Consider the following 19,875-nt stretch of genomic DNA (forward strand, 5'->3'; position numbering starts at 1 on the left):
GGAGAACAAAGTCTTAGTAAATCTGATAGCAAACGAACTAGGAATCAGATCCTTTTCTATCATGGTTTCTTACTTCTCCCTCTTTTATTCCCTACCACCTAGAAGCTTGGTCACCAGTAAGTCCACAGAGTTAGCTATTCATTTTTGAAATAGAATTTATTTGTGTAATAAAGAATTAAAATATGGCTGTGAACGTAGAAAATAATATAGAATAAAATTTGAAATGTGCAATAGTAATTTTAGAGTAAAGGTAGTTAAGCACAGTTAAGCACTAGAGTTTTATGCTCAACTTCTACTTAAAAGATCAATCAGTATTTTATATATTATTAACTATAATGGAAAAAATGTACTTACTTGCAATTTTAATTAGCAGTTATAATTCAAAACAGTTTTATTTATATACTGTGTCAGGCCCTTGCAAAAAGTACAAATCTTAAAGATACATTTTTTGAAGTTGGCTTCACATAATAGACTGATATATCTACTTTCCAAAAGTCATAAAAATTGCTTTTCTTACTAATCTACCCATATAATTAAATCAACATGGAGGAAACATGTATTTTCTGTATGAAACCAAAATGATGGTTGATATTTTTTTCATTACATTTTTCATTACATCGGTATAAAAGCTGGTAAGCTCATGTATTCCCCAGAGCTTGGTTTCCATCACATGGGTCTTCAGATACCATACACAAAATGAAGAAACATCTAATGAATTCTATCCATCCCTCTCCAAAACTTTACTTACAATGAAGATATAGGTATTGTTTATATGAAGAACATACAAAAAGAATTGGAAAATGTTTGGCTAGAAGGAAGACAACTCTTCAGAGACTACTGTTTGCAGTTTGCAGAACAAGATAATTTTCTCTAGGAAGAATAATGTCAATACAGCAGCACTATATTCACCAGAAATCCAATGGATCTCTCATGTGGCAGGAAACCAGGCCTTCTGGCTGCTCACAACATCATTCAGCTTCCCTTTACTCTTCAGGAAGTGTCTGTTAAATGCTAATCCATCACCCTTAGAAAGCTGAAAGTCAACCAAGAACTTCTCAACCATTTGTACCAAATTCACTTCGAAAATCAGTTTATTGTTTCTCCTATCAGTTGATACAGTAACCTGACTCATACAACTCTTTTTCTACTGATAGTCTAACTTCTCACAAATTTCTTTCAGGTATTGATAAGGTTTGGCTACATCCAGTTTGGTAAAAAATCATGTCATTCTTTTAACCAAGTGCTTCCCAGGGGTCTGGGGGAATCCTGGGGTGCCAAGTAACTATTTAGAAGCATACGATCAGAACATGTGGATGGGGAAAAACTGATCTCTTGTACAGTTTATCAATATTATGAAGGGCCAGTGTCCCATAAGAAAAGACCTGTCCATGATTCTTGCTGGGAGCTAGAGTACTTCATATTTTCTTCACTAGAAGCACTGCTTACCACAGAGAAGCCCAAACTGGATTGAATGTGTTTAGAAAATCCACTAGGAGACTTATGTACACCATCTGAAATGACTCAGGGCCTTTTTACCCATTTCTTGAGTGGTTTGTTGTACCATCTATCTTTTTTGATGTCTGGGGTAGTAATTCTTACTGATGGATTCTCAACTAGGACTTTATGCAGCCAAGCTGGATAAACAGAATCAATTTTTTCCAAGAGTTGAGGTATGTATTTTTCTTTCTTTCCAATCAGACTATTCCTGACAACCATCACTGGGCTGGTCCCATGGCAACATTGCCATAAGTACTATTCCATAGGACGAAACATCAGTGAGTTCTGCATGAAATCCTTTTCTCTTTAGAAGTTCTGGAGCAATGTAAGGTAAACACATCTTGTTCAATAAACACTCATGATCATTGTGCCAAAACACTGTTGCCAAGCCAAAGTCAGAGATTCTGAGGTAATCCCTTTCATCCAAAAGGATATTTTCTGGCTTAATATCCCTGTGAGTTATCCCAATACCATGCAAATAACCACCCTGCCATGATTTCCTGGAAGAACCTCTGAGCATCTTCTTCAGGCATGCCAATGTCTGGCTCTATGCTGTCAAAAAGTTCTCCACCACTACAGTACTCCAATAATAGATACTGAATTTGCCTTCTCTCCTGTGACAGTAGAATTTCACTACACTCTCATAATTTAACACGCTATTGATACAGATCGTTTTCTTAACATTTTCTAGACAGTCTATGACATGCTTCATGTCTACAATCCTGACTGCAACTACTCCTTTAATTCTTCTCTTTACAGCAAGTTGAACTTCTCCATAGACACCTTCTCCCAAGTCTGCACCAAGCCCCAGTCTTCCACAAAGGGCACTTCCATTACTTCATGGTGGACCATGCAGGCCATTCTTTGCCCGCCACCACAAGAATTCCAAATCTGGAATGTATATTCTAAGGTCAACAGAAAGGTAAAGTTAAGCTAAACTCCTCCACATTTTTCAAAAGTTTCTACTAGAGATATTAATGGATTATACCCATAATATGCACCAATTTTATAGGATTTTTTTAATATCTCCAAAAGTTAATAATCGGTAATGAGATCTCTTCGCCCTAGAGTTCAATCAGCACTATGGGGAAAAGCAGTCATGCTAGCAGCAATTTAAGGACTTGCTAGAAAAATAGAGGATATTTGCATAAGGAAAACCAAGAAAACCTGCCCAAGAAAAGCAGGAAGATGTAAAGGTTTGTAAACACACATGAAAACTGGATTTTGTTAAGAAGACATTTCAGATTGACCTATAAGTGGGGTGATATATGCCATCAGGATTTTTAATTTTGGGAGAAAATATCCTCAGGGCTTGATCTCATTACATGAAGGAAAACAGGAGAGGCAAAAAGCCCTTGTGATTTAGCTCAATGCAACATACACCGCAAGTTGTCCTTACAGAAAGATGCCAATACAGAACAGCATATTTCATCTTTTGGTCTTCAATACCTAAGAGTTACAACTAATATCTATTACTACTCTGAACAATCAGAACCTATTTATCACTTTAATGACTGACGTTTATCAGTTATTTTATTGATCCAGGCAGCCTTTCACAGTAGGAGTTATTCCTGTTACACAGATGACTCATGCAAGAATTGACACTTTCATGTAATTTTCCAAATGAATGCATACCAACAAATTCAGGTCGCATAATTATAAAAAATTTCCAAAAATAAATCCTGCACTGGTGAAGTGGTTTTGACAGAGAAGGTCATGTTTCATTATGGAGGGAAGTTTAGAAAGTAAATTTGGGAATGGGACAAAGAAATACTATGTGAGAATGAAGGAACAAAAGTGACAGGCATCCCCTGTGAGTCTCCTACACACTCTGGCTAGACTTTTCTCCTGTAAAAACAACTATTAACTTTGTCTCTAAAAATACAAACTCCTTGCTACACACTGTTAACATCTTCCACAAATAAAACATGGAAAATTCAAGTGTTTCAAAGTGTAGGCTAATGAAACATGATAGTCTTGGAATGGGTATCAATGGGTCGCTAAACCTCATCTAAGATGTACTGTTTTAAAGTCGCTAAAAAGAAAACAAAACAAAAAGAAAACAACCATGAAATGCTATCAATGCCAGAAACATGCTGGTTTAGAAATAGTTAAATGCTAAAAAAATAAAATGTGTCCAAATATTAAATACAATGAACTCTGTACTTTCTGACTCAAAATTTCCATTTATTTATAGCAGCTATTTATATTTACAATATTTTATTTTCCTTAAAAGCAAATCAACCTAAGACAATGATAGTTCAGTCTTCACCCTGCACTGCTTCCCTCTCTTTCAACCACTCCAGAAATAGGAGTCAAGCTTTCTGTTCCATACTTTTTCAGTGCAATTTTTCTTTGAGTTCCAGTTGTAAATTCATTAGGCCTAAGTAAATAGACTGGATCCGCTTCTTGCTTCTGAAACTTACATTTAAAGAGCACCAACTATATATCTTTCTCATAAAAAGACAAACAACTATATTCAACTATGCAAGTCTTCCATATTTGCCCTTGGGATTTAAGTGTAGTTCTAGAAAATTACATAGCTGCACATACAAGTACTACTGTAAATTCTAAAATGTATTCCAAGCAATTTCAACTTAATTTTTTTTTGACAATACTCTTTTTATGGTCTTGTTCTTCACCATGCAAATATAAATATTTAATGACTTCAGGAGAATTACTAGTAACCAAAATAAACAACATTAAGAAGTTGTTTTGTTTTTTGAATTTTGTAATTTTTCAAATAAACAATAAAATTGAAGAATTTCACAGAAAATGCCTGTATACACACCACCTAGATTTTATCATTGATATTTTACTGCATGTTTTATCATGTATCCATCCACTTAGCCATCCTTCTACCCATGCATTACTCCAAGTTACTTTTGATGAATTTCAAAGTATTTTGCAGATTTTTGAGGATTTTTACAAACATATATGTGTAACTCAAACAATTATTAACATATAGAAATGTATTATCATTCCAGAAATTTCCTCATGTCTCCACTAAGTCCCCCTACTTCTACCCCAGAAGTAGTCACTCTTCTAATTTTTTGTTCATTATAATTTTTCTCTTTTATTTCATATAAATGAAATCATGCAATATGCACTCATTTACAGAAGAATTTTTTTAACACCACAATGCTTTTTGAGTTAAAGTCATATTATTGTATTAACGGAATTTATAAATATTATTTCTCTAAGTAGCATTCCAACTTATGACTATACCTGGAATATTTCACATTTTTTGGCTACTATGAACAAAGCTGCTATGAACATTCCCATACACCCCTTTTTGTCATCATATATTTTCAGTTATCTTGGATAAATATCTAAAATTATAACTGATGGGTCACAGGATTGATGTAGGATTTTTATAAATATCTGCCAGATCTTCTTTGAAAATGGTTGTATTCCACTAAGAATGTGAGAATCAGTTTCTCCACAATCTCACCAATGTTTGACGCTAATAATTTTTTTGATTTTACCATTATTGTATGTAATAGTTTCTTATTGTGGTTTTTTCATTTTCTTGATGGTTATTGAAATTAAGCACTTTCTCATGTCCTGACCAGATACATATATTACACACACACATACACGCACGCGCACACACACACACACACACACACACACATCTTATTTGGGAAATGTCTGTTCAAATTTTTGCCTGTTTTTAAAGTTGGGATGTTTGTCTTTTATTTTTAAATTTTAAATGTATTTTATGTATCTTGGATAACACTGTCATTAGATTCATGTTTTATGAGTGTGTTTCTCCCAGTGTATGCTTGCCTATTCATTTTCTTGATGGTGAGTTTGATTTAGAATGTTTCTATTTTTTCCAAATTTTTTATGGCAAAATACATATAATGTAAAATTTACCATCTGAATAATTTTTAAGTGTACAGTTCAAATGATATTAAAATACATCCATCATTGTTGTATGACCTCCACCACCATCCATCTCCAGAACTCTTTTGTCTTGTAAAACTGAAACTCTGTACTCAGTAAACAATAACTCTCCATGCCTCCCTTCTTTCAGTCTTTGGCAACCACCATTCTACCCTCTGTCTTTCTGATTCTGACTACACTAAGCACCTCATATGAGTGAAACTATAAAATATTTGTCTTTTTATGACTCACTTTTTCACTTGGCAGAAAGTCCTCAAGTTTCATCCATGTTGTAGCTTGTGCAAGAATTTCCTTCCTTTTTATTCCATTATATGTATATAACACATTTTATTAATCCACTTATCTGTCAATGGACATTTAGGTTACTTCTATATTTAATTTTTTTTTAATTTTTTTAACGTTTATTCATTTTTGAGACAGAGAGAGACAGAGCATGAACGGGGGAGGGGCAGAGAGAGAGGGAGACACAGAATCAGAAGCAGGCTCCAGGCTCCGAGCCATCAGCCCAGAGCCCAGACGCAGGGCTTGAACTCACGGACCACAAGATCATGACCTGAGTCGAAGTCAGATGCTTAACTGACAGAGCCACCCAGGCGCCCCTATATTTTAGCTATTGTGAATAATGCTACTATGAAAATAGATGTACAAATATCTCTTTGAGATGCCACTTTCAATTATCTTGGATAAGTACCCAGAAGAGGAATTACTAGATCATATAGTAATTATATGTTTAATTTTTAGAGGAACCATCATACTATTTTCCACAGCAGGTGTGTCTTTTATATTCCCACCAACAGTGTGTAAAACTTCCACTGACTCTACATTGTTGCCAACACTTCTCCTTCCCAGCCTCTCTCTCTTTCTTTCCTCCCTCTGTCCCTTCCTTTCTCCCTCCATCCCCTTCTCTTCTTTTCTCCCTTCCTTCCTTCCTCCCTCCCTCCCTCCCTCCCTCCCTCCCTCTCTCTCTCTTTCTTTCTTTCTTTCCTTTCTTTCTTTTCTCTTTTCTTTTCTTTTTTCTTTTCTCCATGAGGAGTAGCCCTCTTCATGGGCTCAGGTGCTATCTCACTTTAGTTTTGACTTACATTTTCCTAATGATTAATGATATTGAGCATCTTTTTAGGTGCTTATTAACAAAGTGGCTATTTAAGTCATTTGACTATTTTTATAAAGTTGTTTTTCTGTTGTTAAGTTTTAGGAGTTCTATGTATATTCTGGATACTTACCTCTTACTGGATACACAATTTGCGAATACTGTCTATTTTGTGGGTTGCCTCTTTACTATGTTACTGTGTGATGGTGTTTTTTGATGCAAAACTCCTTTAATTTTCATGAAGTCTACTATATTTTTTTCTTTTGTTGCCTATGACTTCAGTGTCCTATCCAAGGAATTATTGCCAATGTAATATCATGATGCTTTGCCCTATTTTTTTCCTGTTTTATGGTTTAAAATTTTACATTTAGATCTTTGACTTATTTTGAGGTATTTTTTGTATATGATATTAGATAAGTGTATAACTTGATTCTCCTACAGGTGAATATTCAATTTTCCCAGTACCATTTGTTGAAAAGACTGTATTTTCCACATTTAATGGTCTTGATACTCTTGTTAAAAATGATTTGACCATATATGTGAGGATTTATTTCTGGGCTCTTTATTCTAGTCCATTGGCCAGTCTTTATTCTAGTCCACTGGCCAGTATGTGTGTTTTTATGCCAATTCCACAGTGTTTAGGCAACTATAGCTTTGTAGTAAATTTGAAAGGAAGTCCATCATTCTTTTCCAAAATTGTTCTGGTTGTCTGGGGTCTCTTTCAATCCCATATGAATTTAAGGATAGTTTTTTCCTATTTTTACAAAAATATAATTGAGAACGTGATAGGGATTGCTTTGAATAAAATGTAGATAACTTTGGGTAGCATTGACATTTTAATGATACTAAGATTTGTAATCTAAGAACATATGTTATGTTTCCATTTACATTATTTATGTTTCTTAAAATTTTTTTAATGTTTATTCATTTTTGAGAGAGAGAGAGAGAGAGAGTTAGCAGGGGAGGGACAGAGAGAGAGAGGGAGACACAGAATCCGAAGCAGGCTCCAGGCTCCGAGCTGTCAGCACAGAGCCCAATGCAGGGCTCAAACCCATGAACCGTGAGATCATGACCTGAGCCGAAGTCAGACGCCCAACTGACTAAGCCACCCAGGTGCCCCTATTTATGTCTTTTTAAATTTCTTTCAGCGATGTTTTTTAAAGGTTTATCTATTTTTGAGAGAGAGAGAGCATGAAAGTGGGGAAGGGCAGAGAGAGAGGGGGACAGACGATCTGAAGTGGGCTCTGTGCTGACAGCAGCAAGTCTGATTCAGGACTTGAACTCAAGAACCATGAGATCATGACCTGAGCCAAAGTCAGACGCTCAACTGACTGAGCCACCTAGGTGCCCCTGATAGTTTTTATTGTACAAGTCTTTTACCTCCTTGGTTAATTCTCAAGTATTTTATTCTTGCTATTATAAATGCAGTTGTTTTGCAATTTCTTTTTCAGATTGTTTATTATTAATGTATAAAAGTGCAACAGATTTTTAAGTGTTGACTCTGTATCCTGCTACTTTTTCTGAATTCATTTGTTCGTTCTAATAGATTTTTTGGTGGAGTAGTGTTTTCTACATACAAAATGACACCATCTGGGGGCACCTGGGTGGCTCAGTCAGTTGAGCATCTGGCTTTGACTCAGATCATGATCTCATGGCTCATGAGTTCAAGCCCCACGTCGGGCTCTGTGCTGACAGCTCAGAGCCTGGAACCAGCTTCAGATTCTGTGTCTCCCTCTCTCTCTCTCTGCCCTCCCCCAACTCCCCCCCCTCAAAATATGAACATTTAAAAAAATCTGTAAACAGAGAGCATTATTCTTTGTCCTTTCCTATTTAGATAACTTTTATTTCTTTTTATTGCCTAAATTCTCTAGCTGGAACTTCCAGTGCTATAATAATCTTTGCCTTATTACTGATAATAGAGAGATGTTCCTGAGAAAAGAGAAAATATTCCTGATAATAGAGAGATGTTCTTGATAATAGAGAGATGTTCCTGATAATAGAGAAAAAGCAATCAGTCTTTCATTATGGAGTATGATGTTTGCCATGGATGTTTCACATATTGCTTTTATTATGTCAGGTAGTTTTCCTTCTATTCCTAGTTTGTTGACTGTTTTTATCATGAAAAGGTGATGGATTTTGTCAAATGTTTTTTCTGCATCAACTGAGATGATGTGTTTTCTTTTCCTTGATTCTGCTAATGTGGTGTATTACATTGATTAATATTCATATATTGAACCATTCTTGCATTCCAGGAATAAATCCCACTTGGCCATGCTGTATAGTTCTTTTAATATGCTGCTTAATTCTGTTTGCTAGTAGTTGGTTGAGGAGTCTTGCTTCAATGTTCATAAGAGATGTTGATCATCAGGGGTTTTTTTTGTTGTTGTTTTTTTCTTAAGTTGCCTATGTCTGGTTTTGATATCAGAGTAATTCTGATACCACAGAATGAGCTAGGATGTTCTTCCTTCTCTTCATTTTTCTTAAAAACTCAAAGAAGAATTGGTGTTTAGTTGCTTGTAAATGTTTGATAGAATTCATCTGTGAAGCCATCAGGTCTAGGGCTTTTCTTTGTAAATAAATTTTTTATTATTGATTCTAGCAACTTACTAGTTATAAATCTATTCAGATCTTTTATTTCTTCATGATTCTGTCTTGGCAGCATATGTGTTTCTAGGAATTTGTCCCTTTAACATAGCATATCTGATTTGTTGATAGGAAATTATTTATAGTACTTCCTTATAATCATTGTTCTTTCTGTAAAATCGATAGTAATATCTCTACTTTCATTTCTGATTTTAGTAACTTGGATTTTTTTTCTTAGTCCATTTTTTTTAAGTTTATTCATTTATTTTGGGGGGAAAGGGAAGAGAGGGAGGGAGAGAGAGAGTCCCAAGCAGGCTGCACACTGTCAGCACAATGCCTGACATAGGGCTTGAGCCCATGAACTGTGAGATCATGACCTGAGCTGAAATCAAGTCAGACACTTAACTGACTAGCCACCCAAATGCTCCCCCAGTTTTTATTTTATCGATTTTTTTCTACTGTTTTTCTATTCTCAACTTCATTTACCTCTGTCCTAATCTTTATTATTTCTTTTCTTCTGCAACATATGAGTTTGGTTTTTTTCTAGTTTCTTAAGTTGTAATCTTAGGTTGTTAATTTGAAATCTTATTATTTAACTTAAGCATTATAGCAGGAAAGTTCCACTTTAGAATTGCATTTTTTGTGTGTTCCATACATTTAATTATATTGTTTTTATTTTCATTCTTCTCTAAGCAATTTCTAATTTCTCTGTGATTTCTTCTTTTTTTAATTGGTTGTTCAAAAGTGTGTTAATGTCCACAAATTTATGAGTTTCCTAGTTTTTCTTTTGTTATTGATTTCTAACTTCATCTAATTATGACCACAGAAGAACTTTATATATACTTTTTAAATCTATTCAGACTTAATTTGTGGCTTAATATGTGGTCTATCCTGGAAAATGTCCTACTGCACTTGAGAAGAATGTGTACATTCTTGTTGAGTAGGATGTTCTATGTATGTCTTAGATATAATTGGTTTATTGGATTGTTTTCTCTTTCCTTACTTATCTTCTATCTGGTTGTGCTATTCATTAGTGAGAATGGGTTATTGAAATCTCTAGCTGTTGCTGGGGAACTGTCTATGTCTCCCTTTAATGATACCAGTTTTAGCTTCATATATTTTGATGGTCTGTTCAATGTGCAAATGCTGATAATTTTTAGATCTTCTTGCTGTATTAAACCTTTTTAAAAAGTTTTTTTATTTATTTTGACAGAGAAAGAGAGGGCACATGTATGCACATGCATGTGAATGGGAGAAGGGCAAAAGAGAGAGTGAGAGTCTCAAGCAGGCTCTGTGCTGTCAGCTTGGAGCCCAATGCATGCAGGGCTTGAACTCATGAACCATGAGATCATGACCTGAGCCAAAACTAAGAGTTGGAGCTTAACTGACTGAGCCACTCAGGTGCCCCTGTATTAAGACCCTTTTATTAATATATATTGTCTTTCTTTGTTGTTTTAATCCTTTTTCATTTAAAGTCATTTTTTTTCCTGATTTTAGTATAGGTACTCCTGTTCTTTTTTGGTTACTATTTGCACAGAATATCTTTTTCCATCCTTCCACTTTCGATCAATTTTGCCTTTGGATCTAAGCTGAATCTTTTGTAGACTGCATACAGTTGGATCATATTTAAAATTTTTTAATGTTTATCCATTTTTGAAAGAGGACAGACAAAAGTGTGAGTAATGAGGGACAGAGAGAGAGGGAGACACAGAAACCAAAGTAGGCTCCAGGTTCCAAGCTGTCAGCACAGGGACCGACATGGGGCTCAAACTCATAAACTGCGGGATCATGATCTGAGCCAAAGTCGGTCAGTCACTTAATCAACTGAGCTACCCAGGTGCCCCTGGATCATATTTTTAAATTCATTCTGCCAATCTCTGTCTTTTAATTAGAGAGTTAAACCCATTTACAGTTAAGTAAGTACTGATAAGGAGGAACTACTTCTGTCATTTGGCTGTTTTCTATATGCCTTATAACTTGTTTGCCCCTTATTTCCTGCATTACTGATTGTTTTTTTTTCTTTTGTCTTTATTTAACTTTTGTAGTGAAATTTGGTTTTCATTTACTTTTGTGTATATTCTATAACTATTTTTGTTGGTAGTTAGCAACTGAAGTTACAACAGTCTAATTTAAATTTATACCAGTGTAACATCAATAACATACAAAAACACTGCCATTTTATAGCTCTGTCTCTACTACTTTCAGTTATCACAAGACATAAACTATTAACTTTAAAAAAAATTTTTTTTAACATTTATTTTTGGGACAGAGAGAGACAGAGCATGAACGGGGGAGGGGCAGAGAGAGAGGGAGACACAGAATCGGAAACAGGCTCCAGGCTCTGAGCCATCAGCCCAGAGCCTGACGCGGGGCTCGAACTCACGGACCGCGAGATCGTGACCTGGCTGAAGTCGGACGCTTAACCGACTGAGCCACCCAGGCGCCCCAAGCTATTAACTTTTTAAAGTGCACTAGTATCTTATATGATATAGAAAACAAAGTGTATAGAGTTATAAACCATAGTTACAGTAACAGTAGCTATGAGTTTAGTTATGGAATATAATATAAGGCATTTGTCTTGGATTATCCGTGCAAGCCCAACTTAATCAATGAGTTCTAGCCCACTGAATTTTTTTTCCTGGCTAAAAGTAGAAGAGACATGCAACAGAAGTGAAAATCAGAGATTCCAACAGTAAAAAAGATAAACAAATTTATCAATGGAAGATTACATTTGTGTATGGTTCTTTTTGTCTTCAGCTTTATCAGTTAGAAACCTTTCTTCCAAAGTTACTTAAATGATCTTTTTTATCCCCAACATTTTTAATGGTATTTGTCATATATTGTAATAGTTTGGCTTATTTGTCAGTCTGCATTCCAACCTGAGATTTCTCAACATCCTGGTCCATTTTATTTTATTTATATTCACTAAAGTTCAGTCTCTATAATATATAATTCTATGGATTTTGACTTGTACTCAATACTGTAGTGCTATATAGAAAAGTTTTATCATACTAAAAATCTCAACTAATAATAGTTGACCTCCTCCATCTTCCTTTAAGGCCTGAAAACTACTGATATGCTTTCTAACCCTTTGTTTCATCTTTTTTCAAATGTCATGTGAATGGAATTTTACGAGGTCTACATACTTTTATGTCTGGCTTCTTTAGTTAGTAAAATACATTCAACTTGTATTCAGGATTTTGTGTAAGTAAATAGCATATTCCTTTTATTTGAGAATATTTCATTGCATGGATATATCTACAGTTTTATAGATGTCACCAATTGAAAAGCACTCCGTTTTTGGCAATTATGAATGAAGTTGATCTAAACATTTGCATACACAAGTTTGAAAGAGTATAGGTTTTCTGTGTACTTGAACAAATACCTAGGAGTAGAATTGATGGCTTATATTGTAAGTCTATGTTTATAAGAAACTGCCAAATTGTTTTCCAAAACAATGCTGTAGCATACCTCATTCTTCTTGGCAATAAATGAGTTTCTATTGCTATGTATCTTTGACAGCATGTATTATTGTCATAGTTTGGAATTTTAGCCATTGTAAGAGTATAATTTTATCATTGTAGTATATACCTAGGAGTGTAATTGCTGGGTTTTATGGTAACTCCATGTTTAACATTTTGAGGAAGTGTCAAACCTTTTTCCTAAAGTGGCTGCAGCATTTTGTATTCTTACCAGCAATATGTGAGGATTCCAATATCTCCACATCCCTGTCAACACTTGTTATTGTCTGCCTTGTTTTAAATTATAGCCATCCTACTGGATTATGCCTCAAACATATTTTTGTCAATAATATATGCTACATTCAACTTATGGAAACTGCCATATCAACTAATTACAAAGCCAGTTTTTATTATTAAGCCAATCAGCCACATATTCTTTCCCCCCAAATTAAATCTCTGACTCATTTTCAATTCATATGGACATTTTCATCCTCATGAAAATCATTCCTCTTTTCAGCTCAATTTCTGATTCATACAGGTAATGAATCAAAGAGCCAAAAAAAAAGAGGCCTTATCATAACTTTGTCGTCTGAAAGAAAAGTCACTATCAACTGCAGTGTTTAACTGTTACCTTCTTTGTCTCATGGGATTATCCTAAAGAAGCCACCAAGCATTCTCTCACAGTTGTTTGAGAACAGAATAAGCAAAGTAATAAAAACAAATCATGCCCGCTTACCCTAGAATATACCTAAAGCCAATGGCTAACAACAAGCTAGACTGTTAACGGAAATATGTATCAAGGAAAAACAGAAGCATAATATGTTGTCTTGAATAAATAAGGATTTATAGACCCATCATTTCAACCCATCTCTTTATTTGGTACTGCAGTTTTTATATCTCAATATAATTAAGATTTGACATGGTCGAGGGTTATTTCGTTGTTGTTTTGTTTTGTTTCTAAAAGTAAGAGCAAGAGTCAAAAGAGATGTGGAAAAAGAACCTGCAAGAGCCTTAGCAGGACTATTCTTATTCCAAGGTTTCTTCACTTCCCCAGCTCTCACTGCAAACCGGGTACCAGTCACTACTCGGGGTTCGTGTTCAGCACCGGCAGTTTGACGCCTTACGGCAACACATTCCAAATCAAGATTGACAGGACCGTTAACCAATTGCAGAGCCAAGTTTCCCTTTCCCTAGTTCAATCACACCTGCCCTGTGGGGGACTTAGTGATGAAAAGGAAGGGGCGGGCCAAGAGGAAAGCCGTTGGAAAGCATCACCCATCCAGCCTCCCGAGAGCAGTAAAGTGGTTTTTCAGCATTGGGATCCAGGTGTCAGCTTCTGTCTTTGTATTATCAAGATGTCTCTTTCTAAGAAGTTAACTTTGGACAAGCTGGATGTTAAAGGGAAGCGAGTCATCATGAGAGTAGACTTCAATGTTCCCATGAAGAAGAACGAGATTACAAACAACCAGAGAATCAAAGCTTCTATCCCAAGCATCAAGTACTGCCTAGATAATGGAGCGAGGTCAGTAGTTCTTATGAGTCATTTAGGTCGACCTGATGGTGTTCCCATGCCTGATAAATACTCCCTAGAGCCAGTTGCTGCTGAGCTCAAATCCTTACTGGGCAAGGATGTTCTGTTTCTAAAGGACTGTGTGGGCCCAGAAGTGGAGAAAGCCTGTGCCAACCCGGCTGCTGGTTCAGTCATCCTACTAGAGAACCTGCGCTTTCATGTGGAGGAAGAAGGAAAAGGCCAAGATCCTTCTGGAAATAAGCTTATAGCTGAACCAGGTAAAATAGAAGTCTTTCGAGCATCACTCTCCAAACTAGGGGATGTATATGTCAATGATGCTTTCGGCACTGCTCACCGGGCCCACAGTTCGATGGTGGGAGTGAATCTTCCCCAGAAGGCATCTGGATTCCTGATGAAAAAAGAGCTAGAGTACTTTGCCAGAGCCTTAGAAAACCCAGAGAGACCCTTTCTGGCTATACTTGGTGGAGCCAAAGTGGCAGACAAAATCCAACTGATCAAAAATATGCTGGACAAGGTCAATGAGATGATAATAGGTGGTGGAATGGCTTATACCTTCCTTAAGGTACTCAACAACATGGAGATTGGTGCGTCCCTCTTTGATGAAGAGGGGGCCAAGATTGTCAAAGATATCATGGCTAAAGCTAGTAAGAATGGTGTGAACATTACCTTTCCTACTGACTTTGTCACTGCTGACAAGTTTGAGGAGAATGCTAAGGTTGGCCAAGCCACTGTAAAATCAGGCATACCTGCTGGCTGGATGGGTTTGGACTGTGGTCCTGAGACCAACAAGAAGTATGCTCAAGTTGTGGCCCACGCTAAGGTAATTGTGTGGAATGGACCTGTAGGGGTATTTGAATGGGATGCCTTTGCTAATGGAACAAAAGCCCTCATGGATGAAATTGTGAAGGCCACTTCCAGGGGCTGTATCACCATTATAGGAGGTGGAGACACTGCTACTTGCTGTGCCAAATGGAACACTGAAGATAAAATGAGCCACGTGAGCACTGGAGGAGGTGCTAGTCTGGAACTTCTGGAAGGTAAAGTCCTTCCTGGCGTGGAAGCCCTCAGCAACCTATAGTTGACGATATTCCTGTCTACTATTTCCTGTCCATAGGCTTTAATTCAGCTTAGTGCTTTACATTTCAACTTGACTTTTGTTAGTTAGCCCCAGATCAAGACCTATGCAATGACTAAGATATTGGCTATCAGGAACTCTTAACATTAGTACAGCAATGCAACCCAGTTTGGCCATGCATTTGCCTGCTCTCTTCAAGATCTCATTTGAACTTTACCATTGTGATACATAGGAAGGACATAATCTTGCATTGCATATTAAAGTGAGTTGAATAAACTTAATCTCTCTCTCTCTCTCTTTTTTAATTTTACTACAGCTTTGTTACTGTTTCACTACTTGAAACATGGAAAACAAGAGAAAACCCAAACTGTTGAAGGATGGGGTAGAAGCTAACAAATTTTTAAACAATAAAAGAAAAATAAATCAAGAAAAATAATTGTGTTTAAGAATTCATGGGTAACAAAGCTCAGCTAAAAGGAAATTTCTTACTAAATAAGAAAGAAGAGAAATAAAAGATATTTATTGAATTCAAGAAGTTAAAAAAGGGAAAGAAATGAAACCCAAGAAAGGAATTATGTCTGTATGTGTGGATGCACTATAATACATATATATGTCTGTGTACTCTCATATGGGATCTACAAATTCAATCCACATTTTAAATAATTGCTTAATATGTAAAGCAGAATTGTTTTAATAAATGCGTAATATATATAATTGCTAAATCTTAAAACTGGATTTTTGAGATAAATATATTTATAGTCATGAGAAAAATAAGGATATAAAAAGTCTTCCCTGTTAGAAAATAGAATAAGAAAATACTCAGAAATGTAAAAGAAATTAAAATACTTATTGGAAAATATTTTGCCTAACTCTATATACAAAGAGCTGTCACAAGGCAATACTGTTAAGTTTAGAGTAAAAATGCAGAGTAACTTATCCCAGTTGTAATAGCCTACGGCCCATAGCACCAGGTCAATTCTATAAATTAACTTAATTAAAATAAACTAAAATTAATTAAATAATTAAACTTTTAATGTTAATATGCCCAAAACTTCAGCATATTCCTGAGGACAATATTCATAATGCCATGATAATCCCAGAGAAAATACAGGAGTTAAGATATAGATTTAAAAACAAGTAAAACAAAAACCCAAAATTATAGCAGTTGAAATAAGGTTATACCATATTATTTTCTCTCATAAAAGTCCAGGGCAAAAAGGTGGACTCTTCTCCATGAGGTCATCTAGGGAACCAATCTAGTGAAACAAATCTCTTACTCTCAATAAGTAAGTTACATTTCTGTGTGTGAGGTGTCAGTCTGCATTTTTACTGCTTGATATCCAGTCCAAAGGAGAAGTTAGTGAAAGGCAATGTGTTTCTTTTACACACATGTCCCCCAAAATTCAGGAATTTTTCTTTTATTGGCCATTTTGTGTTCTGCTGGGGTCTATTTTGCAAGAGAGGCCTGGGAATGTATTCTCTGTAGCTGGATAGCTTGTACTCAACTAAAGATCAACAGATTCTATTACTAAAAGGAAGTGGAGAGGCAATAAATACCAAGGGAAAAGTAAAGGCTCCTGATAGACTTTCACTCTGGCCACCCCAGTATCCATGTATGAGTATCCATGTATCCTTCTTCCTACATAAAGAAAATATCCTTTCTCCAAGAAATATAATAAAATGTCCAGTTACTGCATCCCACTCAAAACTGAGTATCTCTGGGTGATACACAATCTTTTCGATATCCTGTGGGGAGCCCAACAGTCTGATGAACAGAAAAGTGCAGTCATTTATTTCTCTCTCACCTCCAGCACTCATACACACTCAATATACAATGGTGGCGAAGAAATAAAGTGCAATTAAAAACCCTCACCTAAAAAACTCATTGGTTCATTACGATTGGGAAATAAATAGTGCTGGCTCAGAATTTCAAAAGCTCCCACGGCCTGGCCGTAAAAGAACTTCGTGGTCAGACTGGTTTTCTTCTCTGGGAGGAAGTTTCTTATCCATTGTCTCTTTTTTGGCCCCAAGTTTGATCACCTGGGAAATTTTCCTTGTTTCCTAATCTTCCATGCCATCTTCTAAAGCTGATGTTGGAGAGTTGGGCCACATTAGGCCACCACATGGTTCTCGTAGCTTCCTCTTTGATGCTGTGGTTTTAAGAAATCAAGGATTTCTTCATATCACATAGTTGAAAACCTTTCAAGGCCAGGTTAGTGACTTTTCAACTTAAGAATCAAGATCTCTGTGTGAAAGAAGCTCACCCAAAAATATCTTCTAGTTATGTTTCTTATTCTCCTGACTCTTGCTTTTAATTAATTGGTTGCTTTGCTGGGCTCACTTCCTTTTTCTTCATTTTAAGATTAGTTAACTTGTGGCCCTCCAAAAAAGTAGGCAGTGGGAAGGCAACACCTATCACCTGATATTTGCCTGTGGCCTCCTCATTATTTTTGGCTGAAAACTCCAAATGGGAGACCTTTGAGTAAAACTGACAGTCTTTCTTGTGTTGTTTGTGGGAGTGAGACTGTTAGCTTTTCCAACTCTGAGAGAACTTACTTTCCTGGTGTATTAGCCAATTTGGGTTGCAGGCAACAAAGAAATTGTCCAATATTTCCTGGATATGCTCATTTTGGGGGTTGCAGTATTTTGCTTAAGACAGCATGTAATAACCAAATGTACTGATATTCTGCCTCTTTCTAAACACTTTCTCTGTAGCTTTAAGCTCTACAGGAACATGTTGTGCCTACTACAGTTTTACCAAATGTCACAGCAGAAACATGATCAGCACCTCCCAGCCTTCCATGCCATTTTACTCTCTTCCTTCCACCTGACCTCTATGTGAATATTATGTTGTATGAGGTTTTTTTTTTTAAGGCAGCACCCCACCTACAGGTAACAATTTCTACATTAGTCTCTGCACTAGTGATTCTCACCCAGAGACAATTTTTCCTTGTAGAAGATATTAGCCAAAGAATGGAAACATTTTTGTTAGTCACAACTGGGATGAGAAGAGGAACTATAGGCATCTTGTTGCTGTGGCCAAGTGTGCTACTAAACAACCTACAATACAAACACAGCCTTCACAAAAAAGAACAATCTAGCCCAAAATGTCAACACAGAGATTTCTTTCTTTCTCATGTGACATCCCCCAGGGTGATTATGGGTAAGTAGGCACTTCTTGAGCTGATCCAAAGATTCAGGCTAGGAAAATGGCTCTGTTAACACCTGCACCTGGCTTTCATCTCTAGGAGCAGAAAGATCAATTCAATTGTTGACATTTTCCAGCCAACAGGATAGAGAAAGAGGAATCCAGAGTAAGCACCATGTCTTTGAGAAAGAGGACAAGAAGTTCTTTTGGCCTGAACTTAGCAATGTGATCATATCTAGCTCACAGGGAATAAGGGCAGTGCATTCTTTGACTGAGTGATCATGGGCTCAGTTGAAAGTATTACTAAAAAAAAGAATTAAAGGTGAATTTAAAACAACATCAAATGGAAAGACTTATTAAAACTTTAGAAGACACTGAAAGATCTTAAAGATCATGTTTCTGTACATTTAGAGAATAAGCATACTTCATGGAAAAAATTATGAGGGAAGTAAAATGAGTTAAGAAGGCACTATGAGACTGAAAATAAGCTGGCAAAAGGTAAAGGAGGTGACAAATTTAAGTATTGCTAATACAAAATATTAAATGGTGTTAGAACCATTACATAAAAGAATTAAAACTGCAAGGGAAAGAATCAGTGCCTTGAATTAGAAGATTGGGGGGGAAAAACAGAATTCAAGCAGACCTAGAAAGTAAGAAATATTTGTGTGTGTGTGAATATATGTACACATACTTACATATCACATACATACATGTATGACATGTATATTTATGAATAATATATAGTATATAGTTGTAATTGAAATTTTATTTATTTCATTTTATTTTTATCTTTTTTTATTTTTTTAAGCTTTTATTCAAATTCCAGATAGTTAACATACAGTGTAATATTAGTTTCAGGCGTACAATATAGTGATTCAACATATCTGTACATCACTGTTGCTCATCACAAAAAGTGCACTCCTTAATCCCCATCACTTCTTTAACCCAATTTTATACTTACATTTAATAATTATGTACATTAAAAATAGTTTTTTACTTTTTAAAACCAATTTTTTAAAATTATTTTTAATGTTTATTTTTTAGAGACAGAGTGTGAGTCAGGAGAGGCAGAGAGAGAGAGGGAGACACAGAATCTGAAACAGGCTCCAGGCTCTGAGCTGTCAGCACAGATCCCAATGCAGGGCTCAAACTCAGGAACCGGGAGATCATGACCTGAGCTGAAGCCAGATGCTCAACCGACTGAGCCACCAATTTTAAAAAGAAACTGAAAATTAAGGTATTAACCACAGGATGGTGGGACTGCTCTGGGTTTTGGGTTCAAACCAAAAGTGGGAGACTTACTTGTTTCCTCCAAGGTTGTAATTTGAATTATTTAACACATGCACTTGGAGGTTACCATTTACTTATTTTCTGTGCATTTTTTTTTTGAGAGAAAAAAGTGCAAGCAGAAAAGAGAAAGGGGGAGAGAGAGAGAGAGACAAAGAGAGGCAGAGAGAGAGAGAGAAAAAAATCTTAAGCAGGCTCCACACTCAGTCAGGAGTCCAATGCAGGGCTTGATCCCACGACTGTGACATCATGACCTGAGCCAAAATCAAGAGTCAGACACTCAACTGACTG

At 36.0% G+C, this 19,875-nt stretch overlaps 1 protein-coding gene and 1 pseudogene across 1 annotated transcript; one reads left to right on the plus strand and one right to left on the minus strand.

The window, feature by feature from the left end:
• Positions 1-928: 928 nt before the first annotated feature.
• On the minus strand, positions 929-2,331 carry LOC124527995 (serine/threonine-protein kinase Chk1-like; annotated as a pseudogene).
• Positions 2,332-13,898: 11,567 nt separating this feature from the next.
• Positions 13,899-15,152, plus strand: PGK2 (phosphoglycerate kinase 2). The gene has a single exon (XM_047101286.1). It carries the CDS (start codon positions 13,899-13,901, stop codon positions 15,150-15,152), a length of 1,254 nt encoding a protein of 417 aa, XP_046957242.1.
• Positions 15,153-19,875: the final 4,723 nt, after the last annotated feature.

Source organism: Lynx rufus, unplaced genomic scaffold (assembly GCF_022079265.1).
Source record: "Lynx rufus isolate CCGP_SWC_20201006 ecotype Redwood Valley unplaced genomic scaffold, mLynRuf1.p SCAF_6, whole genome shotgun sequence".
Taxonomy (NCBI): Eukaryota; Metazoa; Chordata; class Mammalia; order Carnivora; family Felidae; genus Lynx; species Lynx rufus.